This window comes from Hylobates moloch, unplaced genomic scaffold (genome assembly GCF_009828535.3).
Source record: "Hylobates moloch isolate HMO894 unplaced genomic scaffold, HMol_V3 SCAFFOLD_1, whole genome shotgun sequence".
NCBI classification, from domain to species: Eukaryota; Metazoa; Chordata; class Mammalia; order Primates; family Hylobatidae; genus Hylobates; species Hylobates moloch.
In genome coordinates this window covers 225,374,858-225,396,163 of record NW_026652276.1, presented here as the reverse complement: position 1 = coordinate 225,396,163, position 21,306 = coordinate 225,374,858, and the positions used below count along the sequence as shown (strand labels likewise).

At 38.7% G+C, this 21,306-nt stretch overlaps 1 protein-coding gene across 3 annotated transcripts in view; it reads left to right on the top strand.

Moving 5' to 3' along the window:
• TPK1 (thiamin pyrophosphokinase 1) overlaps positions 1-21,306 on the top strand; it is a 411,439-nt gene that overhangs the window by 224,482 nt on the left and 165,651 nt on the right. For all 3 annotated transcript variants that reach the window (XR_009209712.1, XM_032762053.2, XM_058427633.1), the window contains exon 5: positions 12,374-12,469. Coding sequence is in view for 2 of the 3 variants with exons in the window: in XM_032762053.2 (XP_032617944.1) it covers positions 12,374-12,469 (96 nt within the window). In the remaining variant the exon portion in view is untranslated. The remainder of the gene's footprint in view (positions 1-12,373; positions 12,470-21,306) is intronic.

Here is a 21,306-nt window from a genome sequence, read left to right as displayed (position 1 = left end):
TTTCAGTTTGTTATTATTGAACTTGGTATTCAGCTTGTTATTATATCTTTTCAATTCAATTTTTATTATTTTTGTTATTATAGCCAAGTATAATGGAACATATCTTTATAATGTATTATTTATTAAAACTTTTGGGCAGGTCTCTAGTTTCTAGTCAAATGAAAGTTTAAGGAAAATTTACATGTGGAAGAAAATTTCTTTTTTGTATTACCAGGTTGTTCCTAAATTCTGTCTTTTCCATGATGTATATATGTGTGTGCACATACACGTATCTATTTATATATAAAATTTGCAATTTTGGTTCCTATTTTACTTAATTTACAGTTGTTTCTGGCTAATTTTCAATTATGTCCTAGGACCTTTTAGGTAATACCAAGGATAAAACACTTGCTAAGGTATTAATTCTCTGTGTTTTATGGTAAAATTATATATGTCATTATAAACTCTTATCTTGTGCTGAAACGGCTGAAGAAGTAGAACACCATTATAATGACAATACTTGATTAGCACAAATTCATTACCCAACCTGATGATGAGTTTGCTAATACCACGCCAACATATCATGTCTTTAGGGACCACGGCTTTCCCAGTCTGTAGATCTATACGCTTTTCAATGTTTATCTTCCTTTGGCCTCCCAATGTACATAGTCTTCAAATTTTTGGATGTTAAATTCCTAGATACTGACCTGGGCATGACAGGCAAGAATCTAAATATTTAATCCACCTGATAGTAATTTTCATGTATAAATGCAGATAAAACATTGAAATGGGCCGAGTGTGGTGGCTCACACCTGTAATCCCAACACTTTGGGAGGCCGAGGCGGGCGGATCACGAGGTCAAGAGATCAAAACCATCCTGGCCAAAATGGTGAAACCCCGTCTCTACTAAAAATACAAAAATTTGCCGGGCATGGTGGCGTGCGCCTGTAGTTCCAGCTACTCAGGAGGTGAGGCAGGAGAACTGCTTGAACCCGGGAGGTGGAGGTTGCAGTGAGCCAAGATCACGCCACTGCACTCCAGCCTGGGTGACAGAGCCAGACTCCATCTCAAAAAAATTAAATAAATAAATGAAACATTGAAATGAAAAAAGAAGTCATTTGTTAGGTGTGTTCTGTTTCAGCCCTACCATATAAATGAATATTTTCTTCATCTGTGGGAAGGCTGGTGGTAAGAACTGCTTATATTGCCAAGCAATGAAAACAAATAGCTTTAACCACACAAAATAAAACACTTATTTATTCGCATAACCGAAAAGGATAGAGGAGAATTCAGCTTCAGTGAGGCTTGATGGGCTACCAAAACAGCCCCCAGGTACTGGTTTCTTGTTTCTTAACTCTTTGACCCACACTGCCAGCTTCATTCTCAGGTGCCACATTGTGGATCTCTGGCTCTAGGCTGTCCTCTTGTGTTGCAGACTGGCTGCCATCTCAACATGTCTTTCTGCTGAAGAGCAGAAGTCTCTTGCAGGGTTGATGCACACACCCCAGCAATTCTTGTGCTCTCTTTGGCCCAAACTGTGGCATGTGCTCATCTCCAAACAATTTGCAGTGGATAAGGGGATAAATTATGTTGATCATCTTTACCAGTCCTGATACCTCCAGAACTGAGTATCTAATTGTATACTTGAGAGAGGGTAAATAAATATTCAAAGAAAAGTCAGGTGCTAGTATCTAATAAAGAGGAGGAATGCATGCTGGGGATGTAGTATCTTTTTTTTTACTATATAGGAGTCCCCTTTTTCCACAGGGGATGTATTCCAAGATCCCTAGTGGGTGCCTGATACCACGGATAGTACTGAACGCTATATACACTGTTTTCCTATGCATACATACCTTTGATAAAGTTTAATTTGTAAATTAGTAAGAGATTAGCAATAATAGCTAGTGATAAAATAGAACATTGATAAGAATAGACTGAAATAAAAGTTATGTAAATGTGATTCTCTCTCAAAATATCTGATTGGATTATACTCACCTGTTTTTGGGCAGCTGTTGATTGTGGGTAACTGAAACCCTGGAGCTCAAAACTATGGAAAAGGGGGTCCACTGTACTTGTTCTGGTGAAGTGTTCATCCTAAGAACTTGAAGAAAATGGAAGAAATAAAAAGGACACTATCTTCATATTACCATGACAGATTAATCTATTGCAAGTTTCCATTTTAGCTGGGACTGTATGTTTTGTCTGTATGTTTTTAGCATTGATGTCAGAAAGGCTTGCAGTTTGGTGTATTTGTGAGGTGAGGCAGGGTACAAATCAATTCCAGTAGTCTCACTTTAACATACAGAGGAATGAAAAATTCCAAAGAATATGACAGATATTCACCTGTCACCTATTTGAGTTTAGTCTCAAAATATTTTATTAGCATTCATCTATTACAAGAATGTTAAACTGCTTGTTTAATTATTTTTAATTGGGAAAAGTCTTCTATTGATTAATTTAGGCTACCAAGAGATTGAGGTGCCAGTCCAGCTGAAAAGCATAGACTATATCTGATATGGTTTGGCTGTGTTCCCACCCAAAATCTCATCTTGAACTGATTCCCCATAATCCTTATAATCTGCACGTGTCAACGGAGAAACCAGCTGGAGGTAATTGAATCATGGCGGTGGTTTCCTTCATGATGTTCTCCTAATAGTGAGTTCTCATGAGATCTGATGGTTTAATAAGCGTGTGGCAGTTCCTCCTCCATTTGTTTTCCTTCCTGCCACCGTGTATAGAAGGTGCCTTGTTTCCCCTTTGCCTTCTGCCATGATTGTAAGTTTCCTGAACTTACAATGCTGAACTGTGAGTCAATTATGCTTCTTTCTTTTATAAATTATCCAGGCTCAGGCAGTTCTTTATAGCAGTGTGAAAGTGGACTAATATATTTGCAGCTTTGTAATTTTAGGAAATAACAAAATGTTCCTTTTGTCATTGTCAATAGTATTTTCTCACCAGGGTACAATATGTAGAACGTGTACTGCTATTCAAACATGTGGCATGAGACATCTGCATTACAGCAAATATTCATTCATTTATTGAGTAAATATTTACTGAGTGCTTACTGTGTGCTGTTTGAGGTACTCAGGATAAAACAGAAAACAAAACTGAGGATTAGCCCTGCCTCCTGGTATAAAGAGACAATAAATAATATGTAATGTGTTAGAAAGTGTTATTTCCTTGGGAGAAAACAGAAAATTCTGCGTAGGGTAAGGGCAGTCGGGACAGTCAAGATGAAGCTTGCTAGGGTCGGGCAGAGGGAAGTGCGTGAAGTCACGGTTTTAAGTAGGGTAATCAGGGTGTGCCTCATTAAGAAGGTGAAATTTTAACAAAGATTAGATGAAGGAAAGAAGTTATGAAGACCTTTTATATCTATGTCTTATTTAAATTCAACAGCTACTTTTTGATATGAATTATATCCTCTTCATATTTCACACAAGAATCATAAGAGGCTGGGGCAGTATAAAATTAGGGAGAGCTGGAAATTTTCTGGTTCGTGCAGATTTTGTAAACAATCGAATTGTAGAAAATGACAGTTCTTTGTGGTTGATAAATACACATAAGTGAAATCTTCAGTTTATGTTGAGGATATATGGCATATTTGAGTGTGCTCCTGGCAGTTTGAGGGTTCTGAATTTCTAGGAGAGGGGAGTAGAGTTCAAGGTGGAAGCTGTTTTGACTTTGTATTTGCACAGCAAGCACATACAGTATGTACATAGCGACATACACTTAGTGTACTTTTTCTTGTGCCGTGGTGGTGGTGGTCAGAGAGACTAGGAGTGGAGAAGCACCAGCCACCTCTTGCCGTTGTTCTTTCTTTGAGAGATGATTCTATTTAGTCAGCAATTAATGTGTTCTTCCTATACCTTTCATTCCTAATTATTTTTGCCTTTGTTTTAATTTTTATATTTTTTCATTTATTAGCTCATTGATTCAACAGATGTTAGATAACTAATATTTGTCGTTAGTGATTATCATCATTGAAGTCATAATGTTTTACATTTATTTAATACCTTTATATCTCATAGCATATAGATTTGCATATATGTGTATATATAAAATTTTATGTGAATGATCTAGTGTAGAACCTTCAGGAAATATTTATAATTATTATTGCCATTTTTCTAAGTAAGTTATTATTTCTCACGAGTTCCAATCCATCTTATACTATAGGTTTCACAGCATGATTTATCTATTTTCTGAATCTTCATTACTTACAGGATACCATGTAAGAAAATAGTGTTTCTTTCCCTGCCTCTGTATATGATTATTTCTCATATACATGTAGCAGCTTTGAGAATAACAGCTTTGTTGATGAAACTAGAAGCAGTGGTATTTGAATTGTTTAAAAACTGCGGGAAAATCATTGTAAGTTCTTTGTCATTTTGACATAAATCATCCTGAGGAATTATTTTCTTGTAAAAATCACACTAATGTTTGAAAACATTTATAATACTTAATGCTTTATGGCATTTTCTTAATAAAATATCTTGCTTTTGCAGACTGTTATTTTTTGATATATGTTCATTTAGTTTGGTTTTGGTTGAGAATATGCCTTGTCTTGTACTGATATTCAGATGCCCAGCACTGGAGAGACTGCTACTGTTTTGGTAAAGGACTCTGTTCCCACCTGTCCTAGTCAGTGTTGGGCTGAGATGTGGACGCAGCTGGGGAACACATGCTTATTGCCTCTGTGAGTGTCTGCTGAAGCTGAGAGGGATAGTTTATATGTTACTGGGTATAAATCTGGATCCTAAATATCTCAGGATCAATGGAATGGAGATAAGAAAATGGAACAGAGTTTTCTAATTTAAAAGAAATGTATGACTTTTCTATACGATCTCAAGAAGGTACAACTAAGACCAGTTACAAGACAATAAAGGGAGATATACTTGATACAATAATTTTATGGAATTTTAATAGAATTATTGAGATATGCAATGGGCTAGTTAGAAATTTCCTGTCACTATAAATTTGTACCAGCTTAGTGTGAGGGATAAAGAAGGGACTCAATTTGATCATATACCAAATGTTTAATGTATGCTTACTGTGTATTAATCATTTTTCTAGGTACTGGGGATATCATAGTGAATTAAAACTGACCCTACTCTTTAGTAATAAGCACTAAATGACTTTAAAAATAGTATGAAATTATATTAGTCCATTCTTATGCTGCTATGAAGAAATACCTGAGACCGGGTATAAAGGAAAGAGGTTTAACTGACTCACAGTTCCACATTGCTGGGGAGTACTCAGGAAACTTACAATCACGGCAGAAGGCCAAAGAGAAGCAAGCACCTTCTAAACAGGGTGGTATGATGGAGTGAGTGCAAGCAGGGGAAATGCGAGACGCTTATAAGACCATCAAATCTTATGAGACTTATTCACTATCACGAGAACAGCATGGGGGAGACTGCCACCATGATTCAATTACTTCCCACCAGGACCTTCCCACGACTTGTGGGGATTATGGAGATTACAATTCAAGATGTGGTTTGGGTGGTGACACAACCAAACCATATCATGCTGGCCCTGGTCCCTCCCATATCTCATGTCCTCACATTTCAAAACACAATCACTCCTTCTTCCCAAGAGTCCTCCCAGAGTCGTAACTCAATCCAGCATGAACTCAAAAGTCCAAGTCCAAATCTGAGATAAGGCAAGTCCCTTCTGCTTATGAACGTGTAAAATCAAAAGCAAGTTAGTTACTTCCTAGTGAGTAAATATACACATTCCAAATGGGAGAAATTGGCCAAAAAACAAAGGGGCTACAGGCCCCATGCACGTCTAAAATCCAATAAAGCAGTCATTAAACCTTAAAGTTCCAAAACGATCTACTTTGACTCCATGTCTCATGTCCAGGTCATGCTGATGCAAGAGGTCAGCTCCCACGGCCTTGGGGAGCTCCACCCGTGTGGCTTTGCAGGGTACAGACTAGCCTCACTCTTGGCTGCTTTCAGAGGCCGGCATTGAGTGCCTGCAGCTTTTCCAGGTGGAAGTATAAGCTGTTGCTGGACCTACCGTTCTGGGGTCTAGAGAATGGTGGCCCTCCTCTCACGGCTCTACTAGGCAGTGCCCCAGTCAGGACTCTGTGTGTGGACTCTGACTCCACATTTCCCCTCTGCACTGCCCTAGCATGAGGGCTCTGCCCCTGTAGCAAACTTCTGCCTTGGACATTCAGGCATTTCTGTCCATCTTCTGAAATCTTGGTTAGAAGTTCCCAAACCTCACTTCTTGACTTCTGTGTGCTTTCAGGCCCAACACCATGTGTAAGCTGCCAAGGCTTGGGGCTTGGACCCTCTGAGGCAATGGCCTGAGCTTTATCGTGTCCCCTTTTAGCCACAGCTGGGACTGAAGCAGCTAGGATACAGGCACGATGTCCCGAGGCTGCACAGAGCAGGGGCACCCTGGGCCCAGCTCATGAAACAATTTTTTTTCCTCCTAGGCCACTGGGCCTGTGTTGGGAGGGGCTGCTATGAAGGTCTCTGACGTTCCCTGGAGATATTTTCCCCATTGTCTTTGGATTAACATTCCCTTCTTTGTTACTTAGGCAAATTTGTGCAGTGGACTTGAATTTCTACCCCAGAAAATGGGTTTCTCTTTTCTATTGCATAATCAGGCTGTGAATTTTCCAAATTTTTATGCTCTGCTTACTCTTGAATGCTTTGACGCTTAGAAATTTCTTCTGCCAGATATCCTAAGTCATCTTTCTCAAGTTCAAAGTTCACATATTTCTATGGCAGGGGCAAAATGCCACCAGTCTCTTTGCTAAAGCATAGCAAGAGTCACCTTTGCTCCAGTTCCCAAGAAGTTCCTCATCTCCGTCTGAGACCACCTCAGCCTGGACAACATTGTCCATATCACTATCAGCATTTTGGTCAAAGCCATTCAATAAGTCTTTAGGAAGTTCTAAACTTTCCCACATCTTCCTGTCTTCTTAACCCTCCAAGTCTCTAGGAAGTTCTAAACTTTCACACACTCCCCTGTCTTCTGAGTCCTCCAAATGGTTCCAACCTCTGCCTGTTTCCTAGTTTCAAAGTTGCTTCTTCATTTTCAGGCATATTTACAGCAGCACCCTTCTCCTAGTACTTACTGTATTACTGTTCTCACGCTGCTATGAAGAAATACCAAAGTCTGGGTAATTTATAAAGGAAAGAGCTTTAATTGACTCACAGTTTTGTGTTGCTGGGGAGGCCTCAGGAAACTTAGAATCATAGCAGATGGCAAAGGATAAGCAGGAACTTTCTTCATAGGGAGGCAAGATGGAGTAAGTGCAAGCAGGGGAAATGTCAGATGCTTATAAAACCATCAGATCTCATGAGACTCACTCAGTAACACGAGAACAGAATGGAGGAAACTGCTCCTGAGATTCAATAACTTCCCACCTGGTCCCTCCCACAATTCATGGGGATTATGGGAACTACAATTCAAGAAGAGGACACAGCCAAGCCATATCAGAAATGTTTAAGATGTGTACAAGTATAAAAAATAATAAACCAAATAATTTTGTAACCACAATCCAACTTAATAAATGCTACCTATACAGTTCAGGACTTCTGTGGCCCTTTCTCATGGTTAAATCTAAAAATTTTTATTCTCTTATATTTCTTAATACTTTAACAAAAGCAACACTAAACCTACGTAAAGGTAATAAGCATGTTTTTACATTGTGTATATGTATGCAGTTATACTGCCTGTGTGATTCTGTAACTCATGAATGTATCATACATTTATTCTTCTATTTTTTTGTTGTTGTTCATTCATTTTTGTCATAGAATAACCCAGTGTTTAAATATGCCACAGATTTTTTGTTAATGTAAGGTACGACAAATGTATATCAGTGATTTTTATTTGGGCTTATCAGATTACTAGTGAAAATCAACATCCTTTCATGTGTATTGGCTTTTTCTGTTTTGCTAGTCTTTAACTTGCCTGTTAAAATATTTTGTGTATTTGCTTTCATGGTTCACTGCAGCCTCGACCTCCTGGGCTCAAGCAATTCTCCCACCTCAGCCTCCCAAGGTGTGTGCCACCATGTTCAGCTAATTTTTTTGTAGTGATGGGCTTTTGCTGTGTTACTGAGGCTCGTCTCAATTTTCTACGCTCAAGCAATCTTACAGGTCTATTGGCTGTTTCATGTGTATTGGTGATATGGTTTGACTGTGTCCCCACCAAAATCTCATTTGGAATTCTCACAGGTTGTGGGAGGGACCTGGTGGGAGGTAATTAAATCATGGGGGGCAGGTCTTTCTTTTGCTGTTCTCTTGATAGCGAATAAGTCTCATGAAATCTGATAGTTTTAAAAAGAGGAGTTTTCCTGAACAAGCTCTCTTTGCCTGCTGCCATCCACGTAGGATGTAGCTTGGTCCTCCTTTCCTTCTGCCATGATTATGAGGCCTCCCCAGCCACGTGGAACTGTAAGTCCCATTAAACCTATTTCTTTTGTAAATTGCCCAGTCTTGGGTATGTCTTTATCAGCAGCATGAAAATGGACTAATACAATTGGCCTTTTCAGGTTTGCTGTTCTTTAACTTGCCTATTAAAATATTTTGCCTATTCTTCCATCCAGTTATTTATTCTTTATAGATTTTTACAGATTCTTTATGTATTCTGGATAGTAACCTTTTGTTTTTAGTTATGTTTGTGGAAAATACCTTCTTTCATTTTGAAGCTTTCTTTTTTTACTTTATGCATATTGTTTGTTGATGAAAGAAAGGTCTTAATTAAAAGTAGCTGAATTTATCAGTTCTTTCTCTTCAGATTTATATTTATTTTTACACCTTGTTTAAAATACTACCTACCGCAATCATTTTCTTTTCTGTTTTTTTTTTTGTAAATGTTTGGAGACTTTGCTAGTATGTTTTCAAATATGCATCTGTATATATTTCTGTCTTCCCAATTCTGTTCAGATATCTATTTACCAACCATATGGCACAAAGAACACTTCTTTGTGCCAGTCACTATTCTAGTTCCTAGAAGACAGCTGTGAATCACACAAGCAAATACCTATGCTTCTGTGGTGCTAATATTACACTGTTTCATTTTGCCAGTACCCTGTTGTGTTAATTACTTTGTATATCTGAATATCCGGAAAGGCAAGTTCAGCTACCCTGTTGTTTTGCAAAATTGCCTTTGCTTTTTTTTTGGTCCCTTATTCTTTCATGTAAATCATAATCGTTTGAGTTCCACGAAAAATATCGTCGACTCAATAGATGACTTTTCTTATCTTTCTGTCCCTGTGAGTCTTTGATACTCTTTCCACGTATATGTGAAAAATTATATTTTAAGACTAATTAGCCAGGTGTGGTGGCTCACACCTATAATCCCAGCACTTTGGGGGGCCAAGGCCGTAGGATTGCTTGAGCCCAGGAATTTGAGACCAGCCTGGGTAACATGGCAAAACCCCATCACAAATTAGCTGAGCATGGTGGTGCACACTTGTAGTCCCAGCTACTTGGGAGGCTGAGGTGGGAGGATTGCTTGAGTCCAGCAGGTCAAGGCTGCAGTGAGCTGTGATTGTGCCATTGCACTCCATCCTATAGGACAGAGGAAGACTCTGTCTCAGAAAGAAAAAACGAAAAAAGCAAAAGTATAATCTGAAAAATGGAGCCACTTGTTGGTTCATAACATAATACATTGTATCCTAAAAACAATATATTTTATGTAACTGAGAAAAAAATCGAAGTAGTTGAAACAAAAATTCCCACTCACTGGCATCATAAGTCTATGTTTTGTGCATTTCTATTAGGAAACTAACATTACAAACTACTTATTAGAAAGTCATATACTTTCTTACTTTGCTAAATTTCATGCCTTTAATGTCTTCTCAGTCCTTAGATAGTGAGTATGAGGGTTGTCTTTTTTTTTTTTTTTTAAGAAAATATCATATCAGTGGAATTTTTCACAGCACCTCAGTGCTTCTGATGCTAGGAAATTGGGCTTTATTCTATATAAAAATAATCATAAATATTAATATATAGTAGGTGAGTATCGCTTGATACCTTATAATATTTCTACATTATTCCTTGTTTGCAGGATCTTGGCAGTTTCTCATCTTTACCTTTCTGTTTCTCCTCTCTTAGATCTTAATATGTTACCCTAAGACCCAGAAAACAGTGAACACATCCTTAGTTGGCCACAGGCCTGTTACTGCACTTTGGTTAAGATTTTGTTTTTCAGGTCTCCTTTCTAACTGTCGGACGCTGCCCTGTTATTAGAGCTATTTCCACTGCTAGTGAGTTCATTCTCAGTCTGTAATGAGATTAGAACCATTTCAACTTTTGAATGGCTGCTGTTTAGCAGTTAAACACCTTCAACGAGTTTAATAGAAATTCTTGGTTTAGATTCAGTCTGATTTTCTCAGTGCTAATAATCTCTCTCCATGTCCTGAGCCAAGCATTTCTATGTGTTTATTGTAAATGATGAGGTAAAGTAAGATATTCCCGCCTTGCTCATATGTTTCAAGTAGCTTTTCTTTTATAGTATCCTTCTTGTGAAACTAACTCTAGAGATGTAATATGACATTTTTCAGTCAGCTATCTCAGAACTTGTTTTACTTTGTGAGAGTAAAGAAATAGGATTTCTAGTCATGGCTTTGCTGCTAATTACTACCTAACTGTCCAGTTGTCAACAAGTCAGTTTTTATCTCTTGTTTTTATTAATCTACAAAATGTTGCGGTGGTACTAGATAGATTACTTCCTGGGTTTCGTTTAACTATCATTTTTCCCATGGCTTTCTATGTGGATTCTGTGAAGGTAGATAATGATCTATTAATCATCCATTATGTTGTAGTTTCTATTTGCCATTTAAATTTTATTTCCTTTTTGGTGAGTATGTCTATTGTTAGCATTTAAAAGAGGAAGACAGCTTTCGTTGTCATTTATGGTATATTTAGCAATAAGACACTGCATGATTATACTCCCTAGCCAGTGTATGTTTTTATAAGTGTATCTGTAAAAATCAATTTTCTTCCTCAAGAATATTATTTAAACATTTATTGAACATTTACTATGCAACAAACTGGTGTCTGGCACTGGAAACAATAATGAATGAGCCTGCCCTTGAGGAACTTTCAGTGTAATGATTTTTGGTTTGGTGGCAGTCTGTTCTGTTCAACCATGCTAATATTCCTGTGTGCCCTGCCATATGCTTCTATCTTCCTTTTTAGGAGTGTTAACCTAAGAAGAGTCACTTCTTTATGTCCTTGCTTGGTGATTATAGTAAATTTCAATGTTCTTTTAGGGTCAAGAAAGTATATGTCGATGATCTTGTAAAGATGACATATACATCTTTTAGAGCATAATATATTTCTGAATGATGAGAAATTAATTTTTTCATTGGTCACTATATTGTAGGACAGTCATAAACGAATGAAGCACAGGTTGAGCTTGACACATTTAAAGAGACCTTGAAGTAAAAGAAGAACCTTTAAATCTACCGAGAATGGTTCTTAGAATAATTTAAGAGGCAGTATGGGTGTTTTGTATCCGTGAAAACTCTTTGAATGGCAACTTTATATACTAGATTATATTTAACTTTACCTTATTCAGCTGTTTGTCAGAGTCCAAGAATTGTTTTATTCCTGAATTAAGAAGTCTGAAGTCCCATCGTGCTCACTTTTACGTACCTTTGCCTTTGTATGACATTGGAGGAAAAGGTGTCATTTCAAAAATATGGTCTCTTTAGCCATCCAAGTTCACTAGTGCCAACAAACTGGCACTTTTGTGGCTTCATACTTATAAATATATTTCAGTGTTTTTCACTGGGTAAGATATCTTGTAGAGAAGGCAAAGAACTTATAATTTCATGATGTCCAAAAGATAATCCAGGAGACATATTTACACAGGCATAGCTCCTTATTCTGTGTCTCACAAGGGAGAAAGAGGCTTTTATCAAATAATATTATAGGACAGCTATCTTGGTTTTACTTAAAATGTAAAGTTTTATTATTCAATATTCATATTAGCTTTTTCATTCATGTAAACTTGTCATTTCTGCTTAAAGAACTTCAAAGTTTCATCAAAATAGTTTCATTTTAATTTCAGGTAGTTGAGAATATAATTTATTATACATGTATCAAAGTCCTTATGTTAATCGTGAATGTCATCACATCAGTATTTTTTAAAGACCCATTAATGTAATATAATCTATACTTTCTTAAATAAAACGATTGTCATAATCAGCCCATTATTGTAACACTCTAATACCATTCCTGAAATGTCCCATGATGTGAAATAAAAAAGATAATGATAATGATTTTAATGATACAGGAATAGTAAAGGCATAATAGGATATGTCTATTGATACCTTATCTTTACTTTTGTAACTCTTGATCTTGTTCATAAAGGTGAAGTTACTACTTATTCTTACCTTTTCATTTACTTTAATACATAGGGATGTGAGCTCATTTCAACTCCTGATCAAGACCACACTGACTTTACTAAGTGCCTTGAAATGCTCCAAAAGAAGATAGAAGAAAAAGACTTAAAGGTAATATATACATGTATTTGGTGGTTATTCCAAGGATGTGAAAAAAATTTGTGTTTATTTTTTCACTCAGTTGAAATGGATATTTACTTTTGTGCTGTTTTTTTTTTTTTTTTTTTGATTGCTGTCAGGTTTTTTTCCCCATGTATAGCAGATAAATCTGCACTTAGTTGCCAAAACATTAACATGTGCACTTAAACTAGGGGACACAAATGTAAACATCTTACAGTGGCATGGTAATAAAATGGGTGAGCTGGACCGTGTGTCAAGTAATCAAAACTGGGAACTCATTCTTGCCTGAAAGCGACTAGCTACTATTCGTCTCTAGTTGATTGTTGCCATGAAGAGCTATATGTATTTTTGGACTATGTCTATTTACATGTTATATGGGCAAAACAAATATGGCCTTGATTTGGCCCCTGGGCTATCATTGCAAATTTTTATTTAAACGACTATCAGCTTTTTTTTAAGCCAGAGAAGAGTCTACTGCTTTGCATTCTGTGCTCTTTAAGGTATTCAATACTGGTTTTCACCTAGCATCCAAATTATTAATTGTATTAATTAGTTATTACACAAGTTTATACTTTATTTTTTGATACCTATTGAAATGGTATGCAAAGTTTTTTAAGACTGTGTTTAATGAAGAGCTACAAAATTAAACCTGAAGCAATGAATGACAATTGACCTTTTTTCCCCCTACTAGCAGGGGCAATAAGTTGTAAGCTGAGATGAATGATCAGTTGTGTAATCTTAAACCAAGAAAAGTAGGAAAACACCCTTGTATATTAGAATGATTTTGATAGTACAAGTAACAGAAAACGCATGTCAACCTGCTCTCAATAACCAAGTGATACAGGGCAGTCTTGAGACAGAGCTCAGTCAGAACTCATGCTCTTTTTCTTTTGTTTATCTTGGCTCCGCTTTGTAGGTTTTGTCTTGACACTAGCTTCCCTGATTGTCTCCAACTGCCACCTGCAGTAACATTTTACCCTTCACATGGAGGGGGATTAAGGCATAGAGCTGGGGAGATACTTCCCACCATCATCGGACTTAACCCTTAGGATTTCTCCATTAAACTACTCTTGCTTTTGGCAAAGGAGAATGAGAGAATCCTGATTGTCTTGGGCTGGAGCCAGGTGTGGGATCAATCCACATGTCTTATATATTCAAACTATGTGGCTAATACGTATTTGGCAGGATGGGATAGATATCAGAGCGGCAGCTCTAACAAAAATTTACTCTCTAGCCAAAGTTTGTTAAAGATACACTCTAGCATGTATTTACTAAGTTGCAGTAAGTAGTAAATTCTTTTCTCCCTTTGAAGTAAAATCTTGCTGACTATCACAATTGGCAAGTAGCTCAATCTGTGAACTCGAACAAAAATAATTGAGTGAACATCTCTCATCTCTGTTGTAGCTTTGCTGATCTATATCAAATGTATTGTGCTGTTTCCAGCAGTAAATTGATATAATTAAATATTTGTTTAATAAAAGCAGAAAACAGCCAATTGAGAGTTATTTATTTCATCCAGATATCACTGATTTGGTGTTTCTTAGGAAAAACAATGTAAATATTCACAGCTGTCTTTTGTTTTTCCCAGCACTTCCACTGACATGATTAAAAGCTAAGATGCAATTATGTGAGTCTAATGTGTTGTGTCTAACCAATAGTATCTATAATACAGTATTCTGTCGTTGAGCCTTGAAACAAATCATCGTATCTTAAACTCAACAAGGCACAAATCTAGAGAGAGCCCCAAACTGGGAGAGGAGGGTATGACCTGCAAACAAATCTGACAGTCTTGGCCAATCTGGTGGGGGGTCTTAAAGCAAGAGTAGCTGTTAGAGGACCCCTGCATTGGGCAGAAATAGCAACAACCTTGTACTCCAACTGTGCTTAGTCACAGACTAGAGGGTGCTCATGAGGAGTGTGGACTTGCCTCAGAGGTTGCCGGGGAAGAGTACAGACCTGGTGGCTGTGATGTGCTGCCTGCTGAAGGGGTTGCAGCAGGGTGATGACAGATGACTGGCCTCCACACAGCCTAACAGTGAGTTCTTTTTTGAAGAGCAATGCAGTGGTATACTGCCTGTGCTGCCTCAGGCCCCGACATGCTTTGGGCCCAATGCATTCTCCAGCCCCATCCTACACCAGTGTTTCTCCTTGTTCCTAAACTATGCTGTATTTTCTCCTCTCTCCTGCTTTAACGTGTTTCTGTGTATGTTGCCCCCTCTGCTTGGAATCTTACTTTTCCTTTTCTTTGTCTAGATCATGCATGCTAGAGGGTTTCTTTCTTTTTTTTTTTTTTTAGGTCTGATACATTTATTTATTTTTATATATTTTTTATTTCAATGGGTTTTGGGGTACATGTGGTTTTTGGTTACATAGATGAATTGTACATTGTTGAAGTCTGAGAGTTGAGTGCACCTGTTACCCCAGCGTAGTGTACATTGTACCCAATAGGTAGTTTTTCATCCCTCAACCCCCTCCCACCCTCTCCTCTTCTGAATCTTTGGTGTCCGTTGTATCACTATGCCTTTGCACACCTATAGGTTAGCTCCCACTTATAAGTGAGAAAATGCAGTATTTGGTTTTCCATTTCTGAGTTACTTCACTTAGAATAGTGGGCATGGCCCGGCCACCCATCGTCTGGGATGTGAGGAGCGCCTCTGCCTGGCCGCCCCGTCCGGGAAGTGAGGAGCCCTTGTGCCCGGCCGCCACCCTGTCTAGGAAGTGAGGAGCGTCTCTGCCCAGCCGCCCCGTCTGGGAAGTGAGGAGCACCTCTGCCTGGCCACCCCGTCTGGGATGTGGGGAGCGCCTCTGCCTGGCCGCCCCGTCTGGGAGGTCTGCCACAGAGGCCAGAAGCAATGTGGGGGCTGGACGTGGTGGCTTATGCTTGTAGTCCCAGTACTCTGGGAGGCCGAGGCAGGTTGATCTCTTGAGGCTAGGAGTTTGAGACCAGCCTGGCCAACATGGTGAAACATATGAAAAATACAACAGACAAACCAACCAACCAACCAAGCGACAACAAAACAGGTCTACCCTGGAGTCATACTCTAATTTTTTCTATTTTCATCCCTTTCTGATCCTTTATCCCACTTCCTTTTTCTTCCTCTTCCTTCTCCTTCTTCTTTGTCAAATAGAGGATTGAGTTATTATCATTGATCCATACAAAGTCCCTCTCTCATTTATTTTCTTTAATTCCCACCCCCCATTTCTATTCCCCGTCTTCCCATGTGCAACCTTCCTAATATGTTTGATATACATCTTTTTGTTTGTACTTTAAAAAAAAATTAAAAAATTAAAAAAAAAAAGAACAACAACAACAAAAAATTTGCTAAAACGGAAGACACTTGATGGCTGAATGGAAAAGTGAAATACTGGTGGCCCAAGTGGTATTCAGGTGGCCTGAGCTTCCCCACGGAATCCGAATAAGGAGTTAGCAGGTTGCTGGGTGAGGCACCTGCCTGATGGGCCTCTTCTAGCTGCAATATGAGAGATTTCGACTGGAGAACTCCAAGGTCCCTTCTAATTCTAGCAGCCTTCAATTATTTTATTTTACGCAGTTGCAAAATAATAAAGTATAGGAGACCCATTTAAAAAATAATAATAAAAAAAGTAAATTGCTGCATTGAACAGCTTTAACAAAAAAAATTAAAGTTAGCCTTGAAAATTAAAAAAAAAAAAAAAAAGAATAGTGGGCATGGCAGAGTTTGACTGGCTGTCCTTAACTATCACTCTAGATTAGATTTAGCTACTCTACATTTCCATACCCTCCTTTATTTTTTCTTTAGGGTATTCTGAACAATTTTGATCATTTTACTAATTATTTCTAATTGTTTGCCTAAAGTCATTCTTGCCAGCTTGACTGTACAGCCCATGAAGCTGAGCTCAGGTTTGCTTGTTCATAACTTGACAGCAGTACTTTGCATATAAGAAGTACTCCTTGAAAGTTTGGTACGTTTTATGCACTACAAGAACACACAGGAGAGTGGAACATAACACAGTTAGGAGACAGGCTTTTTAGAGAAGGCTGAGACATAATAAGCAAATAGGAGGTAGACAGTGCGTTAGTCCATTTTGCATTGCTACAAAGGAATACCTGAGGCTGGGTAATTTATAAACGTAAGAGTTGTATTTGGTGTATGCCTATGCTGGCCGTACAAGCATGGCATCAGAATCTATTTGGCTTCTCATGACCCCTTAGAAAGGTTTTACTCATGGCAAAAGGTGAAGGGGTAGCAGGCCTGTCACATGGCAAGAAGGGAGCAAGAAAGATGCCAGGCTCTTCGTAAGAACCAGTTCTCTTGGCCCGGCATGGTGGCTCACACCTGTAATCCCAGCACTTTGGGAGGCCGTGGCAGGCAGATCACGAGGTCAGGAGATCGAGACCATCCTGGCTAACATGGTGAAACCCCATCTCTACTAAAAATAAAAAAATTAGCTGGGGTGATAGCACACGCCTGTAGTCCCAGCTACTTGGGAGGCTGAGGAGGGAGAATCACTTGAACCCAGGAGGCAGAGTGCCGGGTCCAACCCGCAGACCCTGACCCAGCAACGGATGAAAGACATACACTGACACAGATATTTTGCCTGTCAGTGGGGCTAAGGGGCTCTGCTGCCTGAGTCTGCAGCTTCCACCTCCATAAGATGGCAAAGTTTGCATTTATTTAGTACAAATTAAATGACAAAGTTCTCAAGTAAACACCACTGGAGGGTAATTAACATTGTCGGTCCCCTGAGTAGAGAGCAGTCATGAGCCCGCAGATGATCAAAGTTTGGTCTTAGGACCACATGAGTCAAAAAGCTATTTAGATAAACTCCTTTACATTCCTATGTATCTTTGCCCTAAGCTTTTAAGAGAATTCAGTTGCCTTCAGCCAAATCCTTTACTGAAACTATGCAAACCCGCTGGCCTTCCAAGAAGGTTTGTGTCTGTTTCCTTATAACTTCATAATTTCTCCCACCACCCTGATCGATCCCCTATAGCGGAGGTTGCAGTGAGCTGAGATCGCACCACTGCCTTCCAGCCTGGGTGACAGAGCAAGACTCTGCCTCAAAAAAAAAAAAAAAAAGAACAAAAGAACCAGAAGAACCAGTTCTCTTGTGAACTAATAGAGTGAGAACTTACTCATTAGCACAAAGGTGGCACTAAGCTATTCATGAGGGATCCACCCCCATGACCCAAACACCTCCCACCAGGCTCCACTTCAGAAATTGGGGATCACATTTCAACATGAGACTTGAAGGGGACAAACATCCAGACCACATCAGACAGCAAAGGGGAGAAGAGTGTTTCAGGAAGTACTGTAGTGCACACAGAGTGTGTATAGCAGTTTGTAGGAGTGGGCACAACTCCTATCTCCATCCTCGTAGGGTCCCCACTGGGCCTTGAGAATTAAATTGACCTAAGATAGATTAACAAGAGCAAAGCATAAAATTTTATTTCATACAAATTTTACATGGCATGGGAGCCCACATAAAGAAGTGAAGACCCAGAGAAGTACTTAAAGCCTGTTGCTTTATATACTAGATTGGACAAAGAATAGTACGTTGTGAAGAAGCATCTAACTTACATGCAGAGGCTTGAAAGATAAGAGTTATTTTATTGTATTTTTTATTTTTGTATTTTTTTTTATACTTGAAGTTCTAGGGAACATGTGCACAATGTGCAGGTTTGTTACATATGTATACTTGTGCCATGTTGGTGTGCTGCACCCATTAACATGTCATTTACATTAGGTATATCTCCTAATGCTATCCCTCCCCCCTATCCCCACCCCATGACAGGCCCCCGTGTGTGGTGTTCCCCACCCTGTGTCCAAGTGTTCTCATTGTTCAGTTCCCACCTATGAGTGAGAACATGCGGTGTTTGGTTTTCTGTTCTTGGGATAGTTTGCTCAGAATGATGGTTTCCAGCTTTATCCACGTCCCTACAAAGGACATGAACTCATCCTTTTCTGTGGCTGCATAGTATTCCATGGTGTATATGTGCCACATTTTCTTAATCCAGTCTATCACTTTTGGACATTTGGGTTGGTTCCAAATCTTTGCTATTGTGAATAGTGCCGCAATAAACATACGTGTGCATGTGTCTTTATAGCAGCATGATTTATAATCCCTTATACCCAGTAATGGGATGGCTGGGTCAAATAGTATTTCTAGTTCTAGATTCTTGAGGAATCGCCACACTGTCTTCCACACTGGTTGAACTAGTTTACAGTCCCACCAGCAGTGTAAAAGTGTTCCTATTTCTCCACATCCTGTCCAGCACCTGTTGTTTCCTAACTTTTTAATGATTGCCATTCTAACTGGTGTGAGATGGTATCTCATTGTGGTCTTGATTTGCATTTCTCTGATGGCCAGTGATGATGAGCATTTTTTCATGTGTCTGTTAGCTGCATAAGTGTCTGTTCATATCCTTCTCCCACTTGTTGATGGGGTTGCTTGATTTTTTTCTTGTAAATTTGTTTAAGTTCTTTGTAGATTCTGAATATTAGCCCTTTGTCAGATGGGTAGATTGCAAAAATTTTCTCCCATTCTGTAGGTTGCCTGTTCACTCTGATGGTAGTTTCTTTTGCTGTGCAGAAGCTCTTTAGTTTAATGAGATCCCATTTGTCAATTTTGGCTTTTGTTGCCATTGCTTTTGGTGTTTTAGACATGAAGTCCTTGCCCATGCCTATGTCCTGAATGGTATTGCCTAGATTTTCTTCTAGGGTTTTTATGGTTTTAGGTCTGACATTTAAGTCTTGAATCCATCTTGAATTAATTTTTGTATAAGGTGTAAGGAAGGGATCCAGTTTCAGCTTTCTACATATGGCTAGCCAGTTTTCCCAGCACCATTTATTAAATAGGGAATCCTTTCCCCATTGCTTGTTTTGGTCAGGTTTGTCAAAGATCAGATGGTTGTAGATGTGTGGTATTATTTCCGAGGGCTCTGTTCTGTTCCATTGGTCTATATCTCTGTTGTGGTACCAGTACCATGCTGTTTTGGTTACTGTAGCCTTGTTGTGTAGTTTGAAGTCAGGTAGCATGATGCCTCCAGCTTTGTTCTTTTGCCTTAGGATTGTCTTGGCAATGCAGGCTCTTTTTTGGTTCCATATGAACTTTAAAGTAGTTTTTTCCAATTCTGTGAAGAAAGTCATTGGTAGCTTGATGGGGATGGCATTGAATCTACAAATTACCTTGGACAGTATGGCCATTTCACAATATTGATTCTTCCTATCCATGAGCATGGAATGTTCTTCCATTTGTTTGTGTCCTCTTTTATTTCGTTGAGCAGTGGTTTGTAGTTCTCCTTGAAGAGGTCCTTCACATCCCTTGTAAGTTGGATTCCTAGGTATTTTATTTTCTTTGAAGCAATTGTGCATGGGAGTTCACTCATGATTTGGCTCTCTGTTATTGGTGTATTGGAATGCTTGTGATTTTTGCACATTGCTTTTGTATCCTGAGACTTTGCTGAAGTTGCTTATCAGCTTAAGGAGATTTTGGGCTGAGATGATGGGGTTTTCTAAATATACAATCATGTCATCTGCAAACAGGGACAATTTGACTTCCTCTTTTCCTAACTGAATACCCTTTATTTCTTTCTCCTGCCTGATTGCCCTGGCCAGAACTTCCAACACTATGTTGAATAGGAGTGGTGAGAGAAGGCATCCATGTCTTGTGCCAGTTTTCAAAGGGAATGCTTCCAGTTTTTGCCCATTGAGTATGATATTGGCTGTGGGTTTGTCATAAATGGTTCTTATTATTTTGAGATACGTCCCATCAATACCTAATTTATTGAGAGTTTTTAGCATGAAGGGCTGTTGAATTTTGTCAAAGGCCTTTTCTGCACCTATTGAGATAATCGTGTGGTGTTTGTCTTTGGTTCTGTTTATATAATGGCTTATGTTTATTGATTTGCATATGTTGAACCAGCCTTGCATCCCAGGGATGCAGCCCACTTGATCATGGTGGATAAGCTTTTTGATGTGCTGCTGGATTCAGTTTGCCAATATTTTATTGAGGATTTTTGCATCGATGTTCATCAGGGGTATTGGTCTGAAATTCTCTTTTTTTGTTGTGTCTTTGCCAGGCTTTGGTATCAGGATGATGCTGGCCTCATAAAATGAGTTAGGGAGGATTCCATCTTTTTCTATTGATTGGAATAGTTTCAGAAGGAGTGGTACTAGCTCCTCTTTGTACCTCTGGTAGAAATTGGCTGTGAATCCATCTGGTCCTGGACTTTTTTTGGTTGGTAGGCTCTTAATTATTGCCTCAATTTCAGAGCCTGTTATTGGTCTAGTCAGGGATTCAACTTCTTCCTAGTTTAGTCTTGGGAGTGTGTATGTGTCCAGGAATTTATCCATTTCTTCTAGATTTTCTAGTTTATTTGTGTAGAGGTGTTTATAGTATTCTCTGATGGCAGTTTGTATCTCTGTGGGATCGGTGGTGATATCCCCTTTATCATTTTTTATTGCGTCCATTTGATTCTTCTGTCTTTTCTTCTTTATTAGTCTTGCTAGCAGTCTATCAATTTTGTCGATCTTTTCAAAAAACCAGCTCCTGCATTCATTGATTTTTTGAAGGGTTTTTTGTGTTTCTATCTCCTTCAGTTCTGCTCTGATCTTAGTTATTTCTTTCTGCTAGCTTTTGAATGTGTTTGCTCTTGCTTCTCTAGATCTTTTAATTGTGATGTTAGGGTATCAATTTTAGATCTTTCCTGCTTTCTCTGAAGCTTGTGCATGCGTCATGTAGTTCTCGTGCCATGGTTTTCAGCTCCGTTAGGTCTTCTCTACACTGTTTATTCTAGTTAGCCATTCGTCCAATCTGTTTTCAAGGTTTTTAGCTTCTTTGCGATG